Source organism: Drosophila erecta, unplaced genomic scaffold, assembly GCF_003286155.1.
Source record: "Drosophila erecta strain 14021-0224.00,06,07 unplaced genomic scaffold, DereRS2 tig00000021-arrow-pilon, whole genome shotgun sequence".
Lineage (NCBI taxonomy): Eukaryota > Metazoa > Arthropoda > Insecta > Diptera > Drosophilidae > Drosophila > Drosophila erecta.
This window is the reverse complement of record NW_020825198.1, coordinates 1,252,966-1,271,248: the sequence shown is the minus strand read 5'-3', so window position 1 is coordinate 1,271,248 and position 18,283 is coordinate 1,252,966. Positions and strand designations below refer to the sequence as shown.

The 18,283-nt window shown below is 49.7% G+C and overlaps 7 protein-coding genes across 7 annotated transcripts; 3 read left to right on the top strand and 4 right to left on the bottom strand.

Annotated features, from left to right (window-relative positions):
- Nucleotides 1-85: 85 nt before the first annotated feature.
- On the bottom strand, nucleotides 86-1,325 carry LOC6545541. Its single transcript, XM_001971070.3, has one exon. It carries the CDS (start codon nucleotides 952-954, stop codon nucleotides 226-228), a length of 729 nt encoding a protein of 242 aa, XP_001971106.1. The 5' UTR covers nucleotides 955-1,325; the 3' UTR covers nucleotides 86-225.
- An 84-nt stretch (nucleotides 1,326-1,409) lies between these two features.
- Nucleotides 1,410-3,895, bottom strand: LOC6545540 (phosphatidylinositide phosphatase SAC1). Its single transcript, XM_001971069.3, has 2 exons — nucleotides 3,690-3,895; nucleotides 1,410-3,612 (listed from the first exon to the last, which is right to left on the bottom strand). The coding sequence occupies exon 2, from the start codon at nucleotides 3,572-3,574 to the stop codon at nucleotides 1,790-1,792; it is 1,785 nt and encodes a 594-aa protein (XP_001971105.1). The 5' UTR covers nucleotides 3,575-3,612; nucleotides 3,690-3,895; the 3' UTR covers nucleotides 1,410-1,789.
- A 14-nt stretch (nucleotides 3,896-3,909) lies between these two features.
- LOC6545539 (DNA replication complex GINS protein PSF1) lies at nucleotides 3,910-4,898 on the top strand. The gene has a single exon (XM_001971068.3). The coding sequence runs from the start codon at nucleotides 4,199-4,201 to the stop codon at nucleotides 4,805-4,807; it is 609 nt and encodes a 202-aa protein (XP_001971104.1). The 5' UTR covers nucleotides 3,910-4,198; the 3' UTR covers nucleotides 4,808-4,898.
- A 33-nt stretch (nucleotides 4,899-4,931) lies between these two features.
- LOC6545538 (kinesin-like protein Klp61F) lies at nucleotides 4,932-9,370 on the top strand. Its single transcript, XM_001971067.3, has 6 exons — nucleotides 4,932-5,335; nucleotides 5,397-5,697; nucleotides 5,936-7,268; nucleotides 7,337-8,547; nucleotides 8,607-8,858; nucleotides 8,942-9,370. Exons 1-6 carry the CDS (start codon nucleotides 5,256-5,258, stop codon nucleotides 8,963-8,965), a joined length of 3,201 nt encoding a protein of 1,066 aa, XP_001971103.1. The 5' UTR covers nucleotides 4,932-5,255; the 3' UTR covers nucleotides 8,966-9,370.
- LOC6545499 lies at nucleotides 8,908-15,317 on the bottom strand. The gene is made up of 6 exons (XM_001971065.3): nucleotides 15,135-15,317; nucleotides 14,223-14,478; nucleotides 13,925-14,171; nucleotides 11,236-11,362; nucleotides 9,751-11,153; nucleotides 8,908-9,689 (listed from the first exon to the last, which is right to left on the bottom strand). Exons 2-6 carry the CDS (start codon nucleotides 14,427-14,429, stop codon nucleotides 9,484-9,486), a joined length of 2,190 nt encoding a protein of 729 aa, XP_001971101.1. The 5' UTR covers nucleotides 14,430-14,478; nucleotides 15,135-15,317; the 3' UTR covers nucleotides 8,908-9,483.
- Nucleotides 12,524-13,880, top strand: LOC6545537 (spidroin-2). The gene has a single exon (XM_001971066.3). The coding sequence runs from the start codon at nucleotides 12,712-12,714 to the stop codon at nucleotides 13,672-13,674; it is 963 nt and encodes a 320-aa protein (XP_001971102.1). The 5' UTR covers nucleotides 12,524-12,711; the 3' UTR covers nucleotides 13,675-13,880.
- Nucleotides 15,318-15,615: 298 nt separating the features above from the next.
- On the bottom strand, nucleotides 15,616-18,269 carry LOC6545497. Its single transcript, XM_001971063.3, has 6 exons — nucleotides 17,818-18,269; nucleotides 17,386-17,758; nucleotides 17,085-17,333; nucleotides 16,564-16,925; nucleotides 16,127-16,499; nucleotides 15,616-16,059 (listed from the first exon to the last, which is right to left on the bottom strand). The coding sequence occupies exons 1-6, from the start codon at nucleotides 18,135-18,137 to the stop codon at nucleotides 15,802-15,804; spliced, it is 1,935 nt and encodes a 644-aa protein (XP_001971099.2). The 5' UTR covers nucleotides 18,138-18,269; the 3' UTR covers nucleotides 15,616-15,801.
- Nucleotides 18,270-18,283: the final 14 nt, after the last annotated feature.

Below are 18,283 nucleotides of genomic sequence, written 5' to 3'. Positions count from 1 at the left end.
TTTTGAATATTTAATTATTTCTTTTATAAGCTGAACTAGAGCTACCCTTCACCCTTACCCACTGAAACGCCAGCATTGATATACAAAATTGTAAAATATTTTATTTATATTTAAAAAAAGCCAATGCTATCAGTTGATAGGCGCATCCCTTGTCAAACAATAAAAGTGCTTATGGCAACTAAATGAAGGCGGAATATAAAAGCCAGCAGCTCCTGCTTTTCCTGCCTATTTACTCTTGGTTTTCACGGACTTGCAAGGATCGCAGGGATCGAATGGCGACGTACAGGGAACAGGCCAACTGGCCTGGCATGGACAGCACCTGGGACTCTGGACAGGGAAGGAGGATACCACGGAGGGCCCATTGCACACCAGTCGAAGGATCAGCACTATGTTGCCAGTCTGCATCTTGCACAGGTTGAAGAGCGGCAGCATCCGCTTGGTCAGCTCCGAGGTGGGACACCACTGCTCCCGCCGCTCCCTGTTCCTCTCGTAGCAGATGCAGTCACTGGCTTTCTTGCAGGGACCCCTCAGCTTGGGCAGTCGCGACACATGGGATATGACGTTCTCCTCCCAGTTTATGTTCCGCGAATCGAACTCCTTCTTGACCCTGTCGAAGATCGGCTTCATCGGAAGCTCGGTCAGCCCGAGCAGAAACTTGCAGCTCTCCGTGCGTTTCTTGTAAACGTGAATGTGCATCACGTCCTCGTCCGTAATGGGCGAGTCCAGCGTGAAGAGGGTGCACTTTCCGGTCTTGGGCGAACAGGGGCTAACGCAGCTTCCGTTCTCCCGATCACGGATGTTCAGGAAAATCGACCGGAACGTGATCTCCGTGCAAGTGGGGTACTCCTCCGGAGCACAGAGGTTTGGACGAGTGATCAGCAGATCGTCCACCACGAACTCTAGCATATACAGGAAGTTATCGGCAAGTTTAGAGCGATTCTCCGCTTTGTCCATTCTTTTGTAAAATCTTAAAAACTAGAAACTTGACAAAATGACTACACCAAAAGAACTGTTTGCCTTGAAAACGTTTTTAGAAATTTTCTGTCTCCAAAACCAAATTTTGAGAAATAAGAAAAAGGTTAAATTTTGTACGTAGATTTTGACGACGTGCCGAAAGGGTAAGACTGCTCTTCAAAATGAATCTATATGACTGAATGTTAAAGGCCTGCCTACGATTCATAGAGCTAAAAGCATTCTATACCTAATTAGAAGCCATACAAATATTTCAGAAAAAAGCTTACAGCTCTGCATTCCTAGTAAAATACCATTATTGCCATTATTTATATGCATTATAATGAACAAGTTTATATGGTTAACTCCCCCATTTAACCTTTATTCTTAACCTTTAAGAGATGGCCATTTTATGGCTGTGTAGTTTACCTCCACAAGTAACTATGAAGTCTCCGGACTGAGGTTTTCTAGCAATGCGTAAAATACTTTATTTAATGTCATAAAATGGTTCTACAAAAGTGATTGATCTACATTGCATTTAATCGCAGTTAATAAGCGGCACCTTTACCACTACAATTCGCCCGATCGAAAACCAATTCATTCTCTTTCCCAGCCGCCTGAAGCTCGCCTAAGTGTTCTGTGTTTTGTATGATAACTAACAAGTTGCAGAAAGGAATGGACTTGAGGGCTTTACAACTAAACAAAAACAGAATAAAACAAAACAAAAATTGAGAGGAATTCGAATCGATTACAGGAATTGGTTTACAAAATGTTCTTTCTTGGAGCAATGGGACAATTTAGCGGCAGAGGTAGTTCCCAGTGACTCTGCTAGACGACACTAATGCCCTTGGTCTCGAAAACAGATGGGCAGAATAAGCCGCGGCCACTGCACAAACTCGACGCCGAAGTGCAGGATTCCCGTGGCACTAACGGCGATCATTGCGCCCCAGAAGAGCATGAACAGCAGGTTCTCCGTGTTGAACTCGGCCGGATAGGTCATCGAGATCATGAACATGGCCACGGCTATCAGCAGCACTGAGGGGAAGGTGAAGAACCGCCAACCACGCTTCGAGTCCAATGGCGATGGCACGAAAACGCCCTCGCTGTCGTTGACCAGATATTTGCCAAGGAAAAGATCGATGCCGTCTTGCCGCTGGCCATCGGCAAAGTTGTTCAGATAGTAGCGCAGCAGTGAGTTCTTGCCGTCCTGCATAGCACCAGCCTTGGTCCTCTTGCCCGTCCTGGTGAAGTCCGTCTTGAGCGCACACGTTCCGGAATATTGTAGCGATACCAGATCCGCGTTGTCCGCCCACACGCCCTTAAAAATGCTTTCGAAAATGTGGGAAGCATGTTCCACTCGCTGACCCACATGAAGCACTCCCAGCTTCTGGAGCACCGCAGTGAGAGATCTGCGGGCCAACATGCTCTGCACCACATTCGTCCTATCCAGACAGTCGATACAATTCGTTCGGAAGACACCTGTCTGCGTGGACACCAGTTTGCCGTCGTCGAAGACATGATAGACACCGAACTGATCCTGCTCGTGGGCCAGGCGATCGATGAGTATGTTCAGCCGGTCCCAGCGCATCTTACGGCACTCGCTATGGAAGTCAAAAGACTCGTACCGCACTTGTGAATTTCCCATTTCTCGAACCAGGCGGGCATAAGTCGCCTCCAGCTCACCCTCGGCGCCTTTGTGATCCACTAGATTTACAGCCACATTGTTGCCATACAGCCTGATTTGTTCCTTAAAGTGGAGCGTGCAGGCGGCCAGATGATCCTTGCCCGGCACCAGAACGGGTCGCGGCTTGTACCGCAAATTGGGCAGCTGGTGCCAATGGAAGGGCATGCTGCCTCGTGTCTGCACGAATCCCGTCAGCTGCCCGTTAAACTCCACTATTTGCTCGGTCTCCACGAAGTTCGCAACATGGCCCTGCTCGTCGCTGCCTCGGCAGAAGAGTCGTGTGCCCGCCCGCTGCACGGAGCGCCTGGTGATGATGCTCCAGAAGAATGTCTGCCCGTTAATCTCCACCTGGTTGATGGACACGAAGCCCAGAACGAGTGGCAGCTGGAACTTCTCCATCTTATCGCAGTTGAACTGCCGCAGCACATAGCCATTCCAAACGAATCGCTGCTCAGCGCTCTGGAGCAATCCGGACACTTCTGGCCGCGATTGGGCCACTTGGCGCTGCCGCTGGAGCGAATTGGTGAGGTCGTACCGGTAGGAGAAGTAAAAGAACTTGGAGTCCAGTGTCTGGCGTAGCATTCGCAAGTACGTTTCGTTTTCCTTGCGCTGGAAGGCATTGGGAATGTAGGGTATGATGTCATAGCCAGCTAATCTCCACACGACGGCGCCATTGAGCACGCCCACGAAGAGACGGTGAGTGGCCACCAGAAGGTAGTTGCAGTTCAGAAGGTGAATGGTGCCCAGTACCCCACAAATCCTCCTGGTGGGCCGAAGGTTGGCCAAGTGACCTCCGCTTGCTGGCTGAACCCTGGTGACTTTGTCGTGGCGCCCGACTACCAACACCTCTGCTCCGCCATTCGGTTCGATGATGAAGCTCTCCGGAGTGATGTAAAGGTTCATGTCATCGTACACGGCGTTCTCCACCCTGCTGTCCATGATTGCGGCGGTCGGCGGTGGTCGGCCCACTTCGAAGGCTAGGGGTTAAAAACGGAATAAGGGTTAATAGCTACAGCCAGTGCTGCTTCCGCGTTGCTTTGTGGGGATTGCTCACTTCCTGTATTAGGGAATTCACTGTCGCTATCACCGCTGTCACACACGCACAGCACCACAATCAGCCACACAATCAGCTGGTTATTCGTTTTTTATTGATTTAACACACTATTCGCCGTTCATCTGATTTTTTGGCCAACTTTTAGCCACTACGTGTGTGATAGGGATGGACCAGCTGGCCTAACAGCGGAGAGTTGATGTGTTCGATACTTGGGGATGTTCACACTTACTTGCATGAGGTACTGCGCTCTCGAAGTTGCACCAATTTAACCAAGATGTCATTTTCGTCTAGGACGGCATAATTTGAGCCACAAAAGCTTAATTTTGTTGAATAACCTTTTCAAAATTTTTCTTTAATAAGCCCTGGCTACTGGGGCACTGAATTTGAACTTTTGGTATATTTCTGAAAACACAGTGAATCGATATCAAGTATTGATACCACAAAATTGACGAACATTTTGGCGCGAAACCATCGCTAGATCACCAAACAAAAACAAGAGGAGATCAACAATGAGCCGACAAACCAAACTGTTCGGCGAGAAAGCCTTCGACCTTCTGAAGGAACTGGAGAGATCATCGCAGACCATTCCCGCCTTCGACGACGACGGTGTACGTCAGGTGCTGGAGGAGATCAAGGCGATATTCGAGGAGAACGTGGCTCAGGCCTCCACCTACAATACTTCCGGGGATCGCAGTCTGTGGCCCCTTCTCAACTTCAGACATGCAGCTCTCCAGCGGAACAAGAGGTGCCTGCTGGCCTACTTGTACGAGCGGTGCAAGAGGATAAAGGCCCTCCGGTGGGAGTTTGGACCCATTATTCCCGGGGACATCAAGCAGGCACTTTGCGAACCGGAGGTCACCTTCTTCAACAACTACTCCAAGTCCCTGGCTGCGTACATGTGCAGTGCGGGCTACAACCAGGGGTTGCCCATCGACCTAACCAACAACCTGCGTCCTCCGAAGTCCCTCTACATCGAGGTGCGCTGCATGGAGGACTATGGGAAGTTCGAGCTGGACGACGGCGAGGTGATCCACCTGAAGAAGAACAGCCAGCACTATCTGCCCCGCGCTCAGGTGGAGTCTCTCGTGAGGCAGGGCATTCTAACCCACATAGCTTAGTCTGAATTATTCGATAGTTTACTATACATAATTAGTGGTTTAACGTACAACAAATAAAACTTACACAATTATTTAGTTTAAGTAAATCGTATATTCTGTAGTTTTCCAATACTCAAAACTAGTTTCCAGTATATTTCCTCTGCCAGAGATGGTATTTTTAACGTGCCCAGTTGCGGTCACACTATTTGCGCATTATTTTAAAATTGAACGGACAACTGAAGACGCTTCTCGCTGTTCTCATTGGAAATAGTGCGAAAAATTAGTTTTCCACGCCACCCCACCCCTCTGTAAATAGTAGTTACAATTATCGGCATTTAGTTCTGTGGACAGTGAAGCACACGGATTTCCAGGAATCAATCACGCGGGCACGCATACTAGTGCAAACGCCGAGCGTCATTTTTTTGACTGTACGCGCTAAAACCACAGTCAATTCTTTTAATTGATCAAAATGGACGTATCTGGTGGGAATACGTCACGCCAGCCGCCAAAGAAGTCAAACCAAAACATCCAGGTGTATGTGCGCGTCAGGTAAGTTTGTATATGTAACCAAAGCCGGTAGGAAGAGTTCTACATCCTATATCTTTTGTAGACCACTCAATTCTCGGGAACGTTGTATCCGATCAGCCGAAGTCGTGGATGTGGTCGGACCACGGGAAGTGCTCACCCGCCACACGCTGGACTCCAAGCTCACCAAGAAGTTCACCTTTGACCGCAGCTTTGGCCCCGAGTCCAAGCAGTGCGACGTCTACTCTGTCGTGGTGTCTCCGCTGATCGAGGAGGTTCTCAATGGCTACAACTGCACGGTTTTTGCTTATGGCCAAACGGGCACAGGAAAGACCCACACCATGGTGGGCAATGAGACTGCCGAACTGAAATCCTCCTGGGAAGATGTGAGTGTACAAAAACAGCCAAACGTCTTAATCCACTCGATTCCAAATTGAAATCAGAACTATTTTACCAGTCGACCATTTTAGGATAGGCTCCTACATCCTAACTTTCGGCGTTTAACAAGACAAAAAAAGGGTCTTTGCCATTCTTAGCCATCTGGCCCAAGGCTATCAAAACCAGTTTTCTTTCCTCTTCTAAGAAGCGCTAATCAAACCTTTTCCAATTCGAATTCCCGCTTAGGACTCTGACATCGGCATCATACCGCGAGCTCTGAGTCATCTTTTCGATGAGCTGCGCATGATGGAAGTTGAGTACACGATGCGCATTTCCTACCTGGAGCTGTACAACGAGGAGCTATGCGATCTTCTGTCTACTGATGACACCACCAAGATACGTATTTTTGATGACAGCACTAAGAAGGGATCGGTTATTATCCAGGGCCTGGAGGAGATACCAGTGCACAGCAAGGATGATGTGTACAAGCTGCTGGAGAAGGGAAAAGAGCGTCGCAAAACAGCCACAACCTTGATGAATGCCCAGTCCTCACGCTCACACACCGTGTTTTCTATAGTTGTGCACATCAGGGAGAATGGCATTGAAGGAGAGGACATGCTGAAAATCGGTAAACTTAATCTGGTGGATTTGGCGGGCAGTGAAAATGTTTCAAAGGCGGGAAATGAAAAGGGAATACGTGTGCGGGAAACAGTGAACATTAATCAGAGCCTCTTGACTCTCGGTAGAGTAATTACCGCTTTGGTCGATCGCGCTCCTCACGTTCCATATCGTGAATCAAAACTGACTAGGCTGCTGCAAGAATCCCTGGGTGGCAGGACCAAGACGTCCATCATAGCCACCATATCGCCGGGTCACAAGGACATCGAAGAGACCCTAAGCACTTTAGAGTATGCTCATCGCGCTAAGAACATTCAAAACAAGCCCGAAGTTAATCAAAAGCTGACCAAGAAGACCGTGCTCAAGGAATACACTGAGGAAATCGACAAGCTCAAAAGAGATCTTATGGCGGCCAGGGACAAGAATGGCATTTATTTGGCCGAGGAAACCTACGGGGAGATAACATTGAAGTTGGAATCCCAGAACCGCGAGCTTAACGAAAAGATGCTGCTGCTCAAGGCTTTGAAGGACGAACTCCAGAACAAGGAGAAGATCTTCAGCGAGGTGAGCATGAGTCTTGTGGAGAAAACGCAGGAGCTAAAGAAGACCGAGGAGAACCTAATGAACACGAAGGGTACTCTGCTTCTGACCAAGAAAGTGCTGACAAAAACCAAGCGACGCTACAAAGAAAAAAAGGAGTTGGTCGCCTCGCACATGAAAACGGAGCAGGTTTTGACCACACAGGCTCAGGAAATCCTAGCCGCTGCTGATCTGGCCACGGGTGATACTCATCAGCTGCACGGAACTATCGAAAGAAGGCGTGATGTGGACGAGAAGATTCGCCGATCTTGCGATCAGTTTAAAGATCGTATGCAGGACAATTTGGAAATGATTGGTGGCAGCCTCAGTTTGTATCAGGATCAGCGGGCAGCCCTCAAGGAGCAGTTAAGCCAGGAAATGGGTAAGCTATATACAGACATTATTTTGTATATTATTCTTGTATATTAAACGAATTGTATAAATCTCCAGTAAACTCCAGCAATGTTTGCCAACGCCTCGCAACCAATTCTAGCAAAAGTATTGAAATGCTTAAGGAGGTGTGCGCCCAATCGCTACAGGAGCAGACCAACCTGCAAAATAAGTTAATAGCAGAAGTTTTGAAGATCAGCGATCAGCACTCTCAGAAATATGTCGCAAATCTGATGGAGCAGATGCAGCAGCGACAGCTCTTGATGAGCAAAGAAATTCAGTCTAACCTACAGGAGATCGAGGAGAACAACCAGCGGCACAAAGCCATGCTGGACTCTATGCAGGAAAAGTTCGCCCACATAATTAACAGCAGCTTACAGTCCCTGGAAGAACACGCGAAGCAAATGCACCAAAAGTTGGAACAGGTCGGGGCAATGAGTTTGCCAGATGCGGAGGAACTGCAGAAGCTTGAAGAGCAATTGGCGAACGAACGAGCTCTGGCACAGCAGGAGGAAAATCTCCTAGAGTCCATGATGATGCAGATGGACCAGATCAAGAACTTGCGAGCGAAAAATAGCATTAGCATGTCCATGCACATTAATAAGATGGAGGAGAGTCGACTGACGAGAAATCAACGCATCGATGATATTAAGTCTGGTATCCAAGACTACCAAAAGTTGGGTATCGAAGCTTCTCAATCCGCACAAGCGGAGCTCAGCAGTCAAATGGAGGCGGGAATGCTTTGCCTGGACCAAGGCGTGGCCAACTGTTCTATGCTCCAGGTGCATATGAAGAATCTCAACCAGGAATGTAAGAAGGAGACAGATGAAAATGTTGCTTTCGTTCGCCTGCACCACAGTCAGGTGGAATTCATTTGCCAGGAAAGCAAGCAGCAGCTGGAGGCGGTTCAGGAGAAAACCCAAGTTAACTTGGAGCAAATGGTGGTCGCAAGGCAGCAGCTAATCACCGAGGACAGACAGCGATTCCTTGGTCATGCCACCGTTGCCAGCGATCTTGTCCAAGAGTCGAACCGGCATTCTAAGGAGCATGCTGCACTGCAGCGGCAGCAACTGCAGATTTGCGAGCAAGAGCTTGTACGCTTCCAGCAGTCGGAGTTGAAAACGTACGCCCCAACCGGGACCACCCCCTCAAAAAGAGATTTCGTCTATCCACGCAACCTGGTGGCCACGTCTCCGCATCAGGACATTGTGAAGCGCTATCGCCAAGAGCAGGACTGGTCAGATCTGGACACCACGGCCACTATTGATGAGGTAACCCTAAATCCTACAACTTTGTATGTCGGAAACTAACTTTATTTTCAAATTCGTAGTGCAGCGAGGGTGAGCATGACGACTCCCTGCAATCCGTCCAGGAGCTGTCCGAAACTGAAACCATTATGAACTCCACGCCCATTGAGCCCGTGGATGGTGTCAACGTGAAGCGTGGTTGCGGCACCACCCGCAACTCCAATTCGAACGCCCTGAAGCCGCCCGCAGTTACAGGTGGAAAACGAAGCAGCTCGTTGTCACGTTCCCTCACACCCAGGAAAACATCACCGCGAGGCTCTCCAGCCTTCGGCAGGGTAAGTCAAGTGCAAGTCCGCTAATGACTAACCAAATAAAGGGTAGGGATAAATTATCATTGCTTTTATTCTCAATATTTTAGCACAACAAAGAAAACATAGCCTGATTGCGTTCGATGACAATAGTACTCTACTCAGTAACCCGTTTATGTTAGTGGATTTCGGATCGATGTGTTTGTTTGGCTCTTCTGGATATTCATTTTATCTGTTTATCAATCTTTGGAATTTCGTACATTTATTATTTAAATAAACTTAGTATGCTATGTAAAGTTAAGAAACCTCCAGTTTGAGTGCAGGCTTAAGGTACATATATCATAAGGTGATTTGGGTAGAGGTTTCTCTCAAACTTTGATACTTTTTCCGGTGAAGAAGAGAAAACAGTTCTTTTTAATGATGCCATTAATTCGAAACAAGGGCTTTAGAATTAATATAATCTTAACTATTTTACTAAACATAATCTCGTTTGTGAAATCAAATTGGTTCAAGTTATGTTCATAAAACATTTAAACATATAAACTAGCCATCTTTTAAAGTGCGTTCCCTTTTACATCATAAAGCTTATAATTAGTTTATCCCTCCCAACATGTTGGGGAAAAGACAGATGTCAATATCTATCTATCTATTACTAACCCTCGTCCTGCTCGTCGTCATCGTCTTTGAGAATGCCCAGACGGCGGGCTACCTCCTTGACATTGGCAATGAACTCCTCCTGGACCAGGTTGAAGCTCATGGCCAACAGGGCAATGCCGAAAAGAAGGTACAGCGAGCAATAGGCAATGGACTGCTCCGACTCATCCTTGACTCCTTTTGCGGGCACAAAGTCACCAAATCCTGTATGGAACAACATAGTGAAAAAGTACGCATGGAATAGGTATACGGGAGAAACACTCACCAATTGTGGTCAGAGTGATGAAGCAAAAGTAGGCTGAGTCCAAGAAGGACCAGTTCTCCCAGTACGCAAAAAGAGCAGCTCCGCCAAGGATGTAGCTGACTACCAAAAAGACGCATAGCCAAATGGGGACAGGGCGATCCTTGGGCAGCAGATCTCCATAGTCCCCATACTCATCTCCGTACATGGAGTCATCGTCGTCGTAATCGTAGCTGGGACGCCGACGGATTTGCCGTTGGACCGGAAATCCCATTGGTGACATTATTCTCGGGGAAGGGGGCAAACGCTCAGCCCGTTCTCTTCGGCGATTCCTTTTTGGTTCGCGACTCCTGGAGTGGTGGCGCTCAGGTGGGTAATCCTCGTAGTTATTATCTCCGTAAAGGGATCCCTCATCGAAGCTCTCTTCTACGTAGTCCTCGTAGCGACCTTGCGAGTGGCCACGCCTATCCCGCCGATGATCCCGTCCCGGCGGTGGAGCATCATAGTCGGGCAGCTCGAGATGGTTGCCGTAGCGAGAGGATTGCCTGCCCAGACTTCCAGCTCTTCTGTCATGGTGTTGGCGATAGGAACTCTGCGCTGGCGGTTGGGGCGACCGCTCCCGTTCTCTATCTTTCTGGCGCTGCCTTTGGTGAGCAGATCTTGGCATGGATTGACTCCTTGGTGCTGCTGGCCTCCTATTGCCACCGAAGTCATCTAGAGCATACCTGTTTGGTATGATGGGTGTTTTCCTCACCACGTCCTCGTCGACGTCTTCGTAATGCGAGGAAACGTGCCTGGGATCCACGGACTTGGCCCTACTTCTCCCAGGAGCCGAGTGAAGTCGATGCAGTTCTCTGGACGCTTTCGAAGATTCCTGATTGTGGGGTGATCGAACCGAACGCACACTGGCCGCTCTCTTGGCTGTAGGTTGCATGTCACTGAAGTCCTCAATGGATCCAGCATCCAAATGGGATCGGGAATAGCGCTCCCTTTCCACTGTGTGCCTGTCCCTCATCCGATCCCGTTGTCTCTGCCGACTACTGTAGCGGTTGGATCGGTTCAGGGTCTGAGTTTCGTACCCGTCTCCGTAAATGGTGTGCCGCTGGCGAGGATCGTGATGTGAATGCTGATGCTGCTGCTGCTGGCGACGATTACGTCCACCGCCACTGCTCCGATGCCCGAACTCCCGGTCATCGTAACCCCTGCCCATGCGAAGGTCGGGATCTGAGTAGGCATGACCCATAGAAGGACCCAGGCCCGAGTCGTTCCCGGACCGTTGGGTCATCTTCATGGAGCGCCGGAACGAGGGAGGCGGCTGGGAACGGGCATGGCGCTGAGACCGCATCGATCTCTGCCGGGATCGGGCATTCCGCGGGCGTTTGGCCGTGCGGGTGCACACATAGCAGCAAATTCTCCAGTACAGAAACCTACGGGTGAGGATTAAAATGTATAATTTGGGAAACATTAAAATTAATTTATTTAATTCTCAGTTCATCGATGTCGACTCACCGGAATGATGTGGCCATGACGTCGCCAATGTTGGACAGGCAGATGAGCATCAGCGGAATGCCCACAATGGCGTAGAAAATGGTTGTCACCTTGCCCCAATCCGTGCGCGGCGATATGTGGCCATAGCCTGTCCGGAGAATGACCAGGAATGCCAAATTACTCTTTCACAGAAGGGTAAGTTTGATTTTGAGCTTCGCCTTCAACCTTGTGACCCCAAAGTTCTTGAAATGCTAATGAGTCTAAGACCCAAGCCATCCGTACTTATTTTTGTGCCAAGCCCATTTTCGCTTGGAAATAGCAATCGGCCAACAATGCAAACATGGTATTTCAAGTTTGCCGCTTTTGGCCTTTGCGGAAGTGTGCAAATTCGTAGATAGCATTCTGCCCTCTTCGCGGCGTTCTATCTGATGGGTGTCGGTCACTAAACCCATTTGTGTGTCAGCCGCAAATCCATAGCGGGGAAATGTGCACGCACAAGGCGAAAAACTAAGCTCCATCATCAAGAGCTAGATTTAATAAACTACTTTATGCAGAATACTGATAGTCGCAAGCCGAAAAGTTGAATGCTCTAAGTGGCTAGAAGTACATGGCTAAAGATACTTGCCATGCAGGAGAGATTATAGCCTTCTGATTTGTGAACAGCCTTCGATACTCTGCCGATTTAAAACCTACCTACCTACTTCCCTTCTGGACCACTTAAGCCCTCTGTTAGGGTATACTAACAATCAGAAATTCCCATCGTTAAATCTAAATCTGAAACGTCAGAAAAGATAATCACGATCGGTCAGTGGCGTTTGACCTTGCTGTTGTTTTGACCACAGACAATTGGATGGCAGCCATTCCACTTTTGGTTTCATTTGACACGCTCCACACACCCTCGCTCCCCTTGAAAGTCATCACCTGCCAAATGAACCCATTTTTAGAGGTCACCCACGTGCTGGCTGCTCACCTAACTGTGTCCGAGCCGAATCCCGCCCTGCAAAAGGGAGTATGGGCGTGCGTTGCCCAACTCACGCTGATTCCCAGGAATCGTTTTTGGGCCGATCAGTGGTCAATTACCGTGATTTATGCGATTTCAACGTGATCGCTGAGTGGACAAAACCAATTGTCCGATTCATCCGCTTGCCTCATTGGTTCCTGGGCGGATCGCGGTCTGGTCGCGCTTCAGGTGAATCAGCGATACGTGAATCTCTGAAGATCTGTGAAGATTTCTGTCTGCCACGATCGTTGATTCACTGGTCGGCCAGTCGCCGATTCCGAATCCCCACCTGCGGCTGCCCTCGTCGCTTGACTGAGTTTGTGCGTCGTCATCGCCGCTGATGTCTCTGCTGCTGGTATTTGTTTTTCGGTTCTCGGGTGCGGTTATATAAGTAGTGTGTGCCGGTCACATTTCCGAACTATTCTGCTGCGGGAGCTTGCCGCGACCAAGCGCAAAATACGGGTCAGTGTGTGATCGACGAACGAAGCGTACCAATCATGCCAAGCTATTGCCTCATCATCGCGCTAAGCCTTCTGGGATTGGTGGCGGCTAAGTCTTCGGACGGAGATCGAGACCAGTGGGCCTGGCGATCCTCCAATCGCAGGGAGCGCTCCTTTCGGGACATCGATCGCAGCGGCCCCATAAGGAATTCGTACGACGAAAAGCTGAGGCGGGAGCCCACGACTCGAAGACCTTTTCCCGGAGAACCGGAGAATGATGAGATAGAGGATTACGCCGATGTGGAGCCCACCAGGTCACCGGACACTCCCAACGTAGGTACCCGCCAGTATAATCCATATGGTGGTCAGAGCACTGCCGGGCAGTTCGGAGGACTGGGAGGGTATAACGGCAACCCCGGCGTGCTAGTGGGACCTGGAGGACCCACTGGAATCATAGGGAGACCGCAGCTGTACCCTGCTCCTTATCAGCCGGGCTATGGCGGATTCTCTGGAGCCCAAAGCGGCATTGGTGGATATCCAGGCGGATACGGCGGCGTAGGCCAGGCACTTCCCGGAGCTGTATTCCCCGGAGCCAACGTGGGTGGTGGCTTCAATAGCTTCCCCAGCAATGGACTTGGCCTTAACCAGTTCCCTAGCAATGGACTTGGCCCTATCCAGTTCCCTAGCAATGGACAATACCCTTACGGTTCCTATCCGGGTGGCGACTACGGTGGTAACCAGTTCGCGGGCGCAGCTGCCCAATTCCCAGGACTGGCGCAGTATCCCGCAAACCAACAGTTTGGAGGACCTCAGTACACCGAGGGCTATGGTCTGGCAGGCGGCTTGGGCTTAGGTCAACTGGGAGTTGGCAACGGGGGACAAGGATACGGCGGCAGTTTTCCACCGCTAGGTGGCTTCGGCTACGATGAGAAATCGCCAGCTGTGGCCGAGGGCAAAAGCGCTAAGAGTGTGGCAGCGTCACCCGGTAAAGTGAATGATAAGCTCAGTAAGAAGGTCTAGAACCTCTCGTTTAGAAGTGGAAGAAGATATGTTAAAGATATCGAACTGAAGCGATTACTTTCCTACTCATCCATCCTGCGACCACACAGATCTGCAGTCGATTTAAAAATTCCTGAATCCTTGTTTCATTCTCTTAGGCTGAGTTGTAAGTAGTCACCTTACTGTAGGCATAGTTTACGATAGATTAAGCAAATAAATTTGCATGTTTACTGGAACTTTCCTCCGACTGTGAAGAACTCGATATACTCACCTATGGTCGTAATCACAATAATGGAGTAGAAGAGCGATCCAGCAAAGGTCCACTGGGACTTGCGCAGATCCTCGTCGCCATCCCAGCCGTCGGCCTTGATGGCCGTAAGGATTTGCTTTTCGAAGTTGGCCAGGTGCTTACTGACGTTGGCCATCCAATCGCTTTCCCTGAGCACCACCGCGTCGTCCGACAGAAGCCAGATATTCTCGGTGAGATTCACGCGAAGATTCTGTATGTCGCGCTTCACCTGTGGAGGGACTTCTAGAATTTGGGCTTCCAAACAAAAACACCCACTCACCTCCAGTTCGTGGGGTCGTTCGAGGTGCTGGAAGAGGTAGGCGCCGCCCACGCAATAGGAAACCACGAGGAGCACGAGCAGCACATGGGACACAATGCAGGTGAGCACCTTCCACGAGAAGCAGATGGCAGCCACACAACGTCCGCGTTGCGGCTTCGCTGGCTCCAACATGTGCGCCGGCAGCGATTGGGCCCGCCTGCCCGACATGGTCGCCCTCCTCCGGCCTCCTTCCTTGGCTAATTTACCGCTCGGCTGGCTGTAAATTATGAAAGGCAAAAGAAACTAAATAAAGGATGGGGCGGAATTGTTTGGAGGCCGTTTCGCCGTGGCGAATACCCTTAGAAATCGTGCTAGTAGTAGTAGTAGTAGTCCCGCTGCTGAACATTTATTTAGGCTATTTCAAAGTAATATTCACGCATTAATTTCCTAGTGCTGATGCCAAAGTGCTTCAAATAAACACGCCTTCTATCGAGTTCGATTCGGTAATCGATGGTAATCTCCAAAGGAGCAATTACTGGGCAGCCAACAGGTAAACTAGACAAGCTCTGTGGCACACATGTGTGCATTGTCCAAATATTTATATATTTGGGTTGCTGGGGCAAGGCCGAAAGAGCCAGGGGATCGGGTGCGGAAGCCACCGAAAGCCTCGACTCCGCGAGACTATTTTGGGTACCGCCGCCCGGTGCCCCTGGTGCCCCTGGTGCCCCTGATGCTCCCGGCGGGGCATTCATCTCATCGTCAAATCTCGTGCCACGCCTGTCGAGAACTCTGCGATTCCGCTTGCTTATAGACGCGGACTACATAACATGTCCGAGCAATTATGAACTTCGATTTCATGTGGGCAATTAGCGCTGGTAAATTATGGGCCCATCGGGACTTGGTCAGTGGACTGCTGCTGTTAATGATGATTACCGATCGCTGATCGCCTTCTGATTCGCACTGGGGAAAACTTTTCAGTTTTTCAATTCAAGTTCCATGCTGTGTAGTTTCCCCGCACTCTCCCGTTTGCCCAGCAAGCCGATGCCGATGGGATCCGTACAGAGAAAAGAAGCACCGATCCGTACGACCCACAAATTCCTACTGCGGATCGCAGTACGGTTGGACTCTCCACGGATCTCTCGGGAAATCGGTTTATTTTTGGTCTAACGCGAAGTTCTCTTGTCTTCCGTAGACACTTGTACATAGTTTTGGAAAACTTTTATTTTCGGCTTTTCTCTGGCTTTCGTTGGCTTGGCATTGTTTGGCTCTCTCATTCAACCCATTTGCTGCTTTGGTCATGGCGTCTCTCCGCTGGATGGAATCCATTGATCTGCTGGCACAGGTGGTCTTCTGATAAGCCGTGCATGCACTTATTCTAAAGTTGAAATCCTAAACCCGTTAATGTGCAACTGAATACAAAATTAACTATCTTTATTGCGGACTGTGTTGGGCTTTTGTTTGTTTTATGCTCTTATCGCTAGGCTTATCAAATCGATTGGATTCACGTTTAGCTCTCGACAGCCTTTACCTTTGTTACCTTTGTTACAGATAAGAGCTGCAGCCAAGGCTATTTTTAGCAATTTGGCGGAGGACGGACACTTTAGTCCACATTCAACTGCCTGAAGGAGCCCTGCAGTCCAAAAAGACTCTCGAAGTCCACGGGCTGCCCTACTCGGAGGCTCTCGTCGGTTCCGTAGTTCTTCTCCTCCTCCCAGTAATTGCGGTAGGCCAGAATACGCTGCTCCCAGCTCTGCAGCAGCTCCGGAATCGATCCGTTCTCTCCTCCGTACTCCACGGGCAAGTACTGCTTGGGGATCTGACTGTAGAGTGCTTCCCATTTGCTTCCATGAACGTAGAGCTGGGCGAAGGGCGTGGGAGGTCTTTAATTACTTGGCCAACTAGGTTTTGGACAGTGGGCTACTTACGCGTCCTTGCTGCTTCTTAGACATCATGGGCTTGAACATATTGAAGATGGTATCGAATCCACTTGGCGTGTTGATGAAGTGGATTCCCTGTGGTCGCAGGGGCAGGGCCTCTTCCTGGAAAACGGTCATCTTCTTGGCGAAAGACGGGGACATCTGCAGGAAGTGCCCGGTGGTGACATTGGACAGGTCCAGAATGGATATCAGCCCGTTCACAATGGCCACATCATCCTCGTCGAGCATAATCTGCTGCATGAGACCGCCGGCTAGATTCACCTCCTGAAAGGTGTATTGGCTGGGATCGTAGCAGGCCATGCGGATCAGCGCCAAACGGGGGCCATTGTCGTTTAGAGGACGTGGCAGAATCACCATGGTGCTGGGAAAGATTGAAGAAGCGGGTTAGAAAATACATCTTTAAGACTTGTGCATTCTCAGCTCACCCCAATTTAAATATCTCCAGCGCTTTGTCGACATCGACATTGTGGCCCAAGTAAAAGTCCGGGTACTTGGTCCGTAGTGTGTAGAACCTATCGATCTTGGCCTTGGTCCTTTCCAAGCTGAACTTGCAGCCGCGTAGAAAGTTCACCAGGAACTGATCATCCGTGCGGGCTTTCAAGTGGGGCTGCTGCTTAATCCAATCTCTCAGGGCGGCAATATCATCGTCCAACTTTTGTGGCACCTCGTTCAGCTTCTCAATGGCAGTCTTCTGGAGCTCGGGGCTCAGGGGTCGGATGGACGGCATCTGGTTGGTCTTCTCTTGGCGGTCGATGAACGAATGTTTCATCGTGACATTTTTGCAATTCTAGCTGAAATCGATAAGCGCTCGACTGAAAGCTACCCAAGATAACCACACATTGAAGTAGTCGCCAAGAAGAAAAGCAGAGCTTATCGCACTTTATTTTGGGTTTAGGTTTATGACCAAGGTAAGAGCACAGGTAGCTTAGTCGATTCAGTCGATGACCAACTGGCGGAAAGAGCCATCCAGACCAAAGTGGCTCTCTTCTGGGTTTGCCACTGCGGCTTCCTCGCGCAGCTTGTCATTGGTTCCAAAGTGCTGGCAATCCTCAAAGTAGCTCCGGTAGCTAGAGAGCTTTGCCTCCATCTGAGTGGTGATATCCTTCATGGTTCCCTTGGAGCCTCCGTACTCCACAGGAAGATTGTGCTTAGGAACTCGCTGGAAGATAGCATCCGGATCGGAGCTAACGGAAACCTAAGAGGAAAGGCGTTATCAAGATGTTCGTATGGGTCTAGCAGTGTCCTACCCTCTCCTTAATTTTCGCCGGAAACCAACCAAGCAGCGACTTGAAACCCGTCTCGAATGCCTTGGGCACATTGATGAAGTGGATTCCTTTCTGGCGCGTTGGCATTGCCTCGTCCGCGTAGGCGGAGAATTTGCTGAGGAGTTGCGGTTGGAGGGCAAACAGATTTGCACCCGTCACTCCGCTCATGTCCAAGATCTCCAGGTAGCCACTGACGCAGGCATTGTCGTCCTCCAGCATCATGATCTCTCCGAACATGGAGCCCACACGTATGATGTCCTGGAACTTGAATTTGTTGGTGTCATAGGAGCCAGCTCGAATTATAGTCACAGCTGGGCCAGTGTCCTCCCCCTCGAGGGGAATGCGCAGAATCACTCTGCAGGAACAGCCATAGATATACTTTGAGTTTGGGGACATGAAAGCTGACCTACATACCCCAGCCGAATAATCTCCAGCACCTGGGCGTTGTCCACCAATCGCTGGTCGTTGAAAACCTCCGGAATGGCGCCTTGCAAGCTATAGAAGCGATCAATCTTTTGCTTGGCCTTCTCCAGACTAAACTTCGCTCCCCTTAGGAAACTGAGCAGGAACTGATCCTCGAGACAGGCGCAGAGATGCGGCTGCTTCTGCAGCCACTCCTTCAGAGCAGCAATGTCCGATTCCACTCGACTTGGCACCTCGTTCAGCTCCTCGATGGCCACTTTCTGCAGGCCCGGCGGCAGAGGTCTTATGGAATTAGCAGAACTTCCACTCATTTTGGTAGCGCTATCCCTTGCAGACTAACCCAATGCACTTCCAACTGGCCAGCACTCCAAATATTCAAGGCGAAGAGCGATAAGATCCGACTAATCTGGCTAGCGATTAGCTGGCTAGAAAGCGAAGTACCTTACCCTAAGTTTTT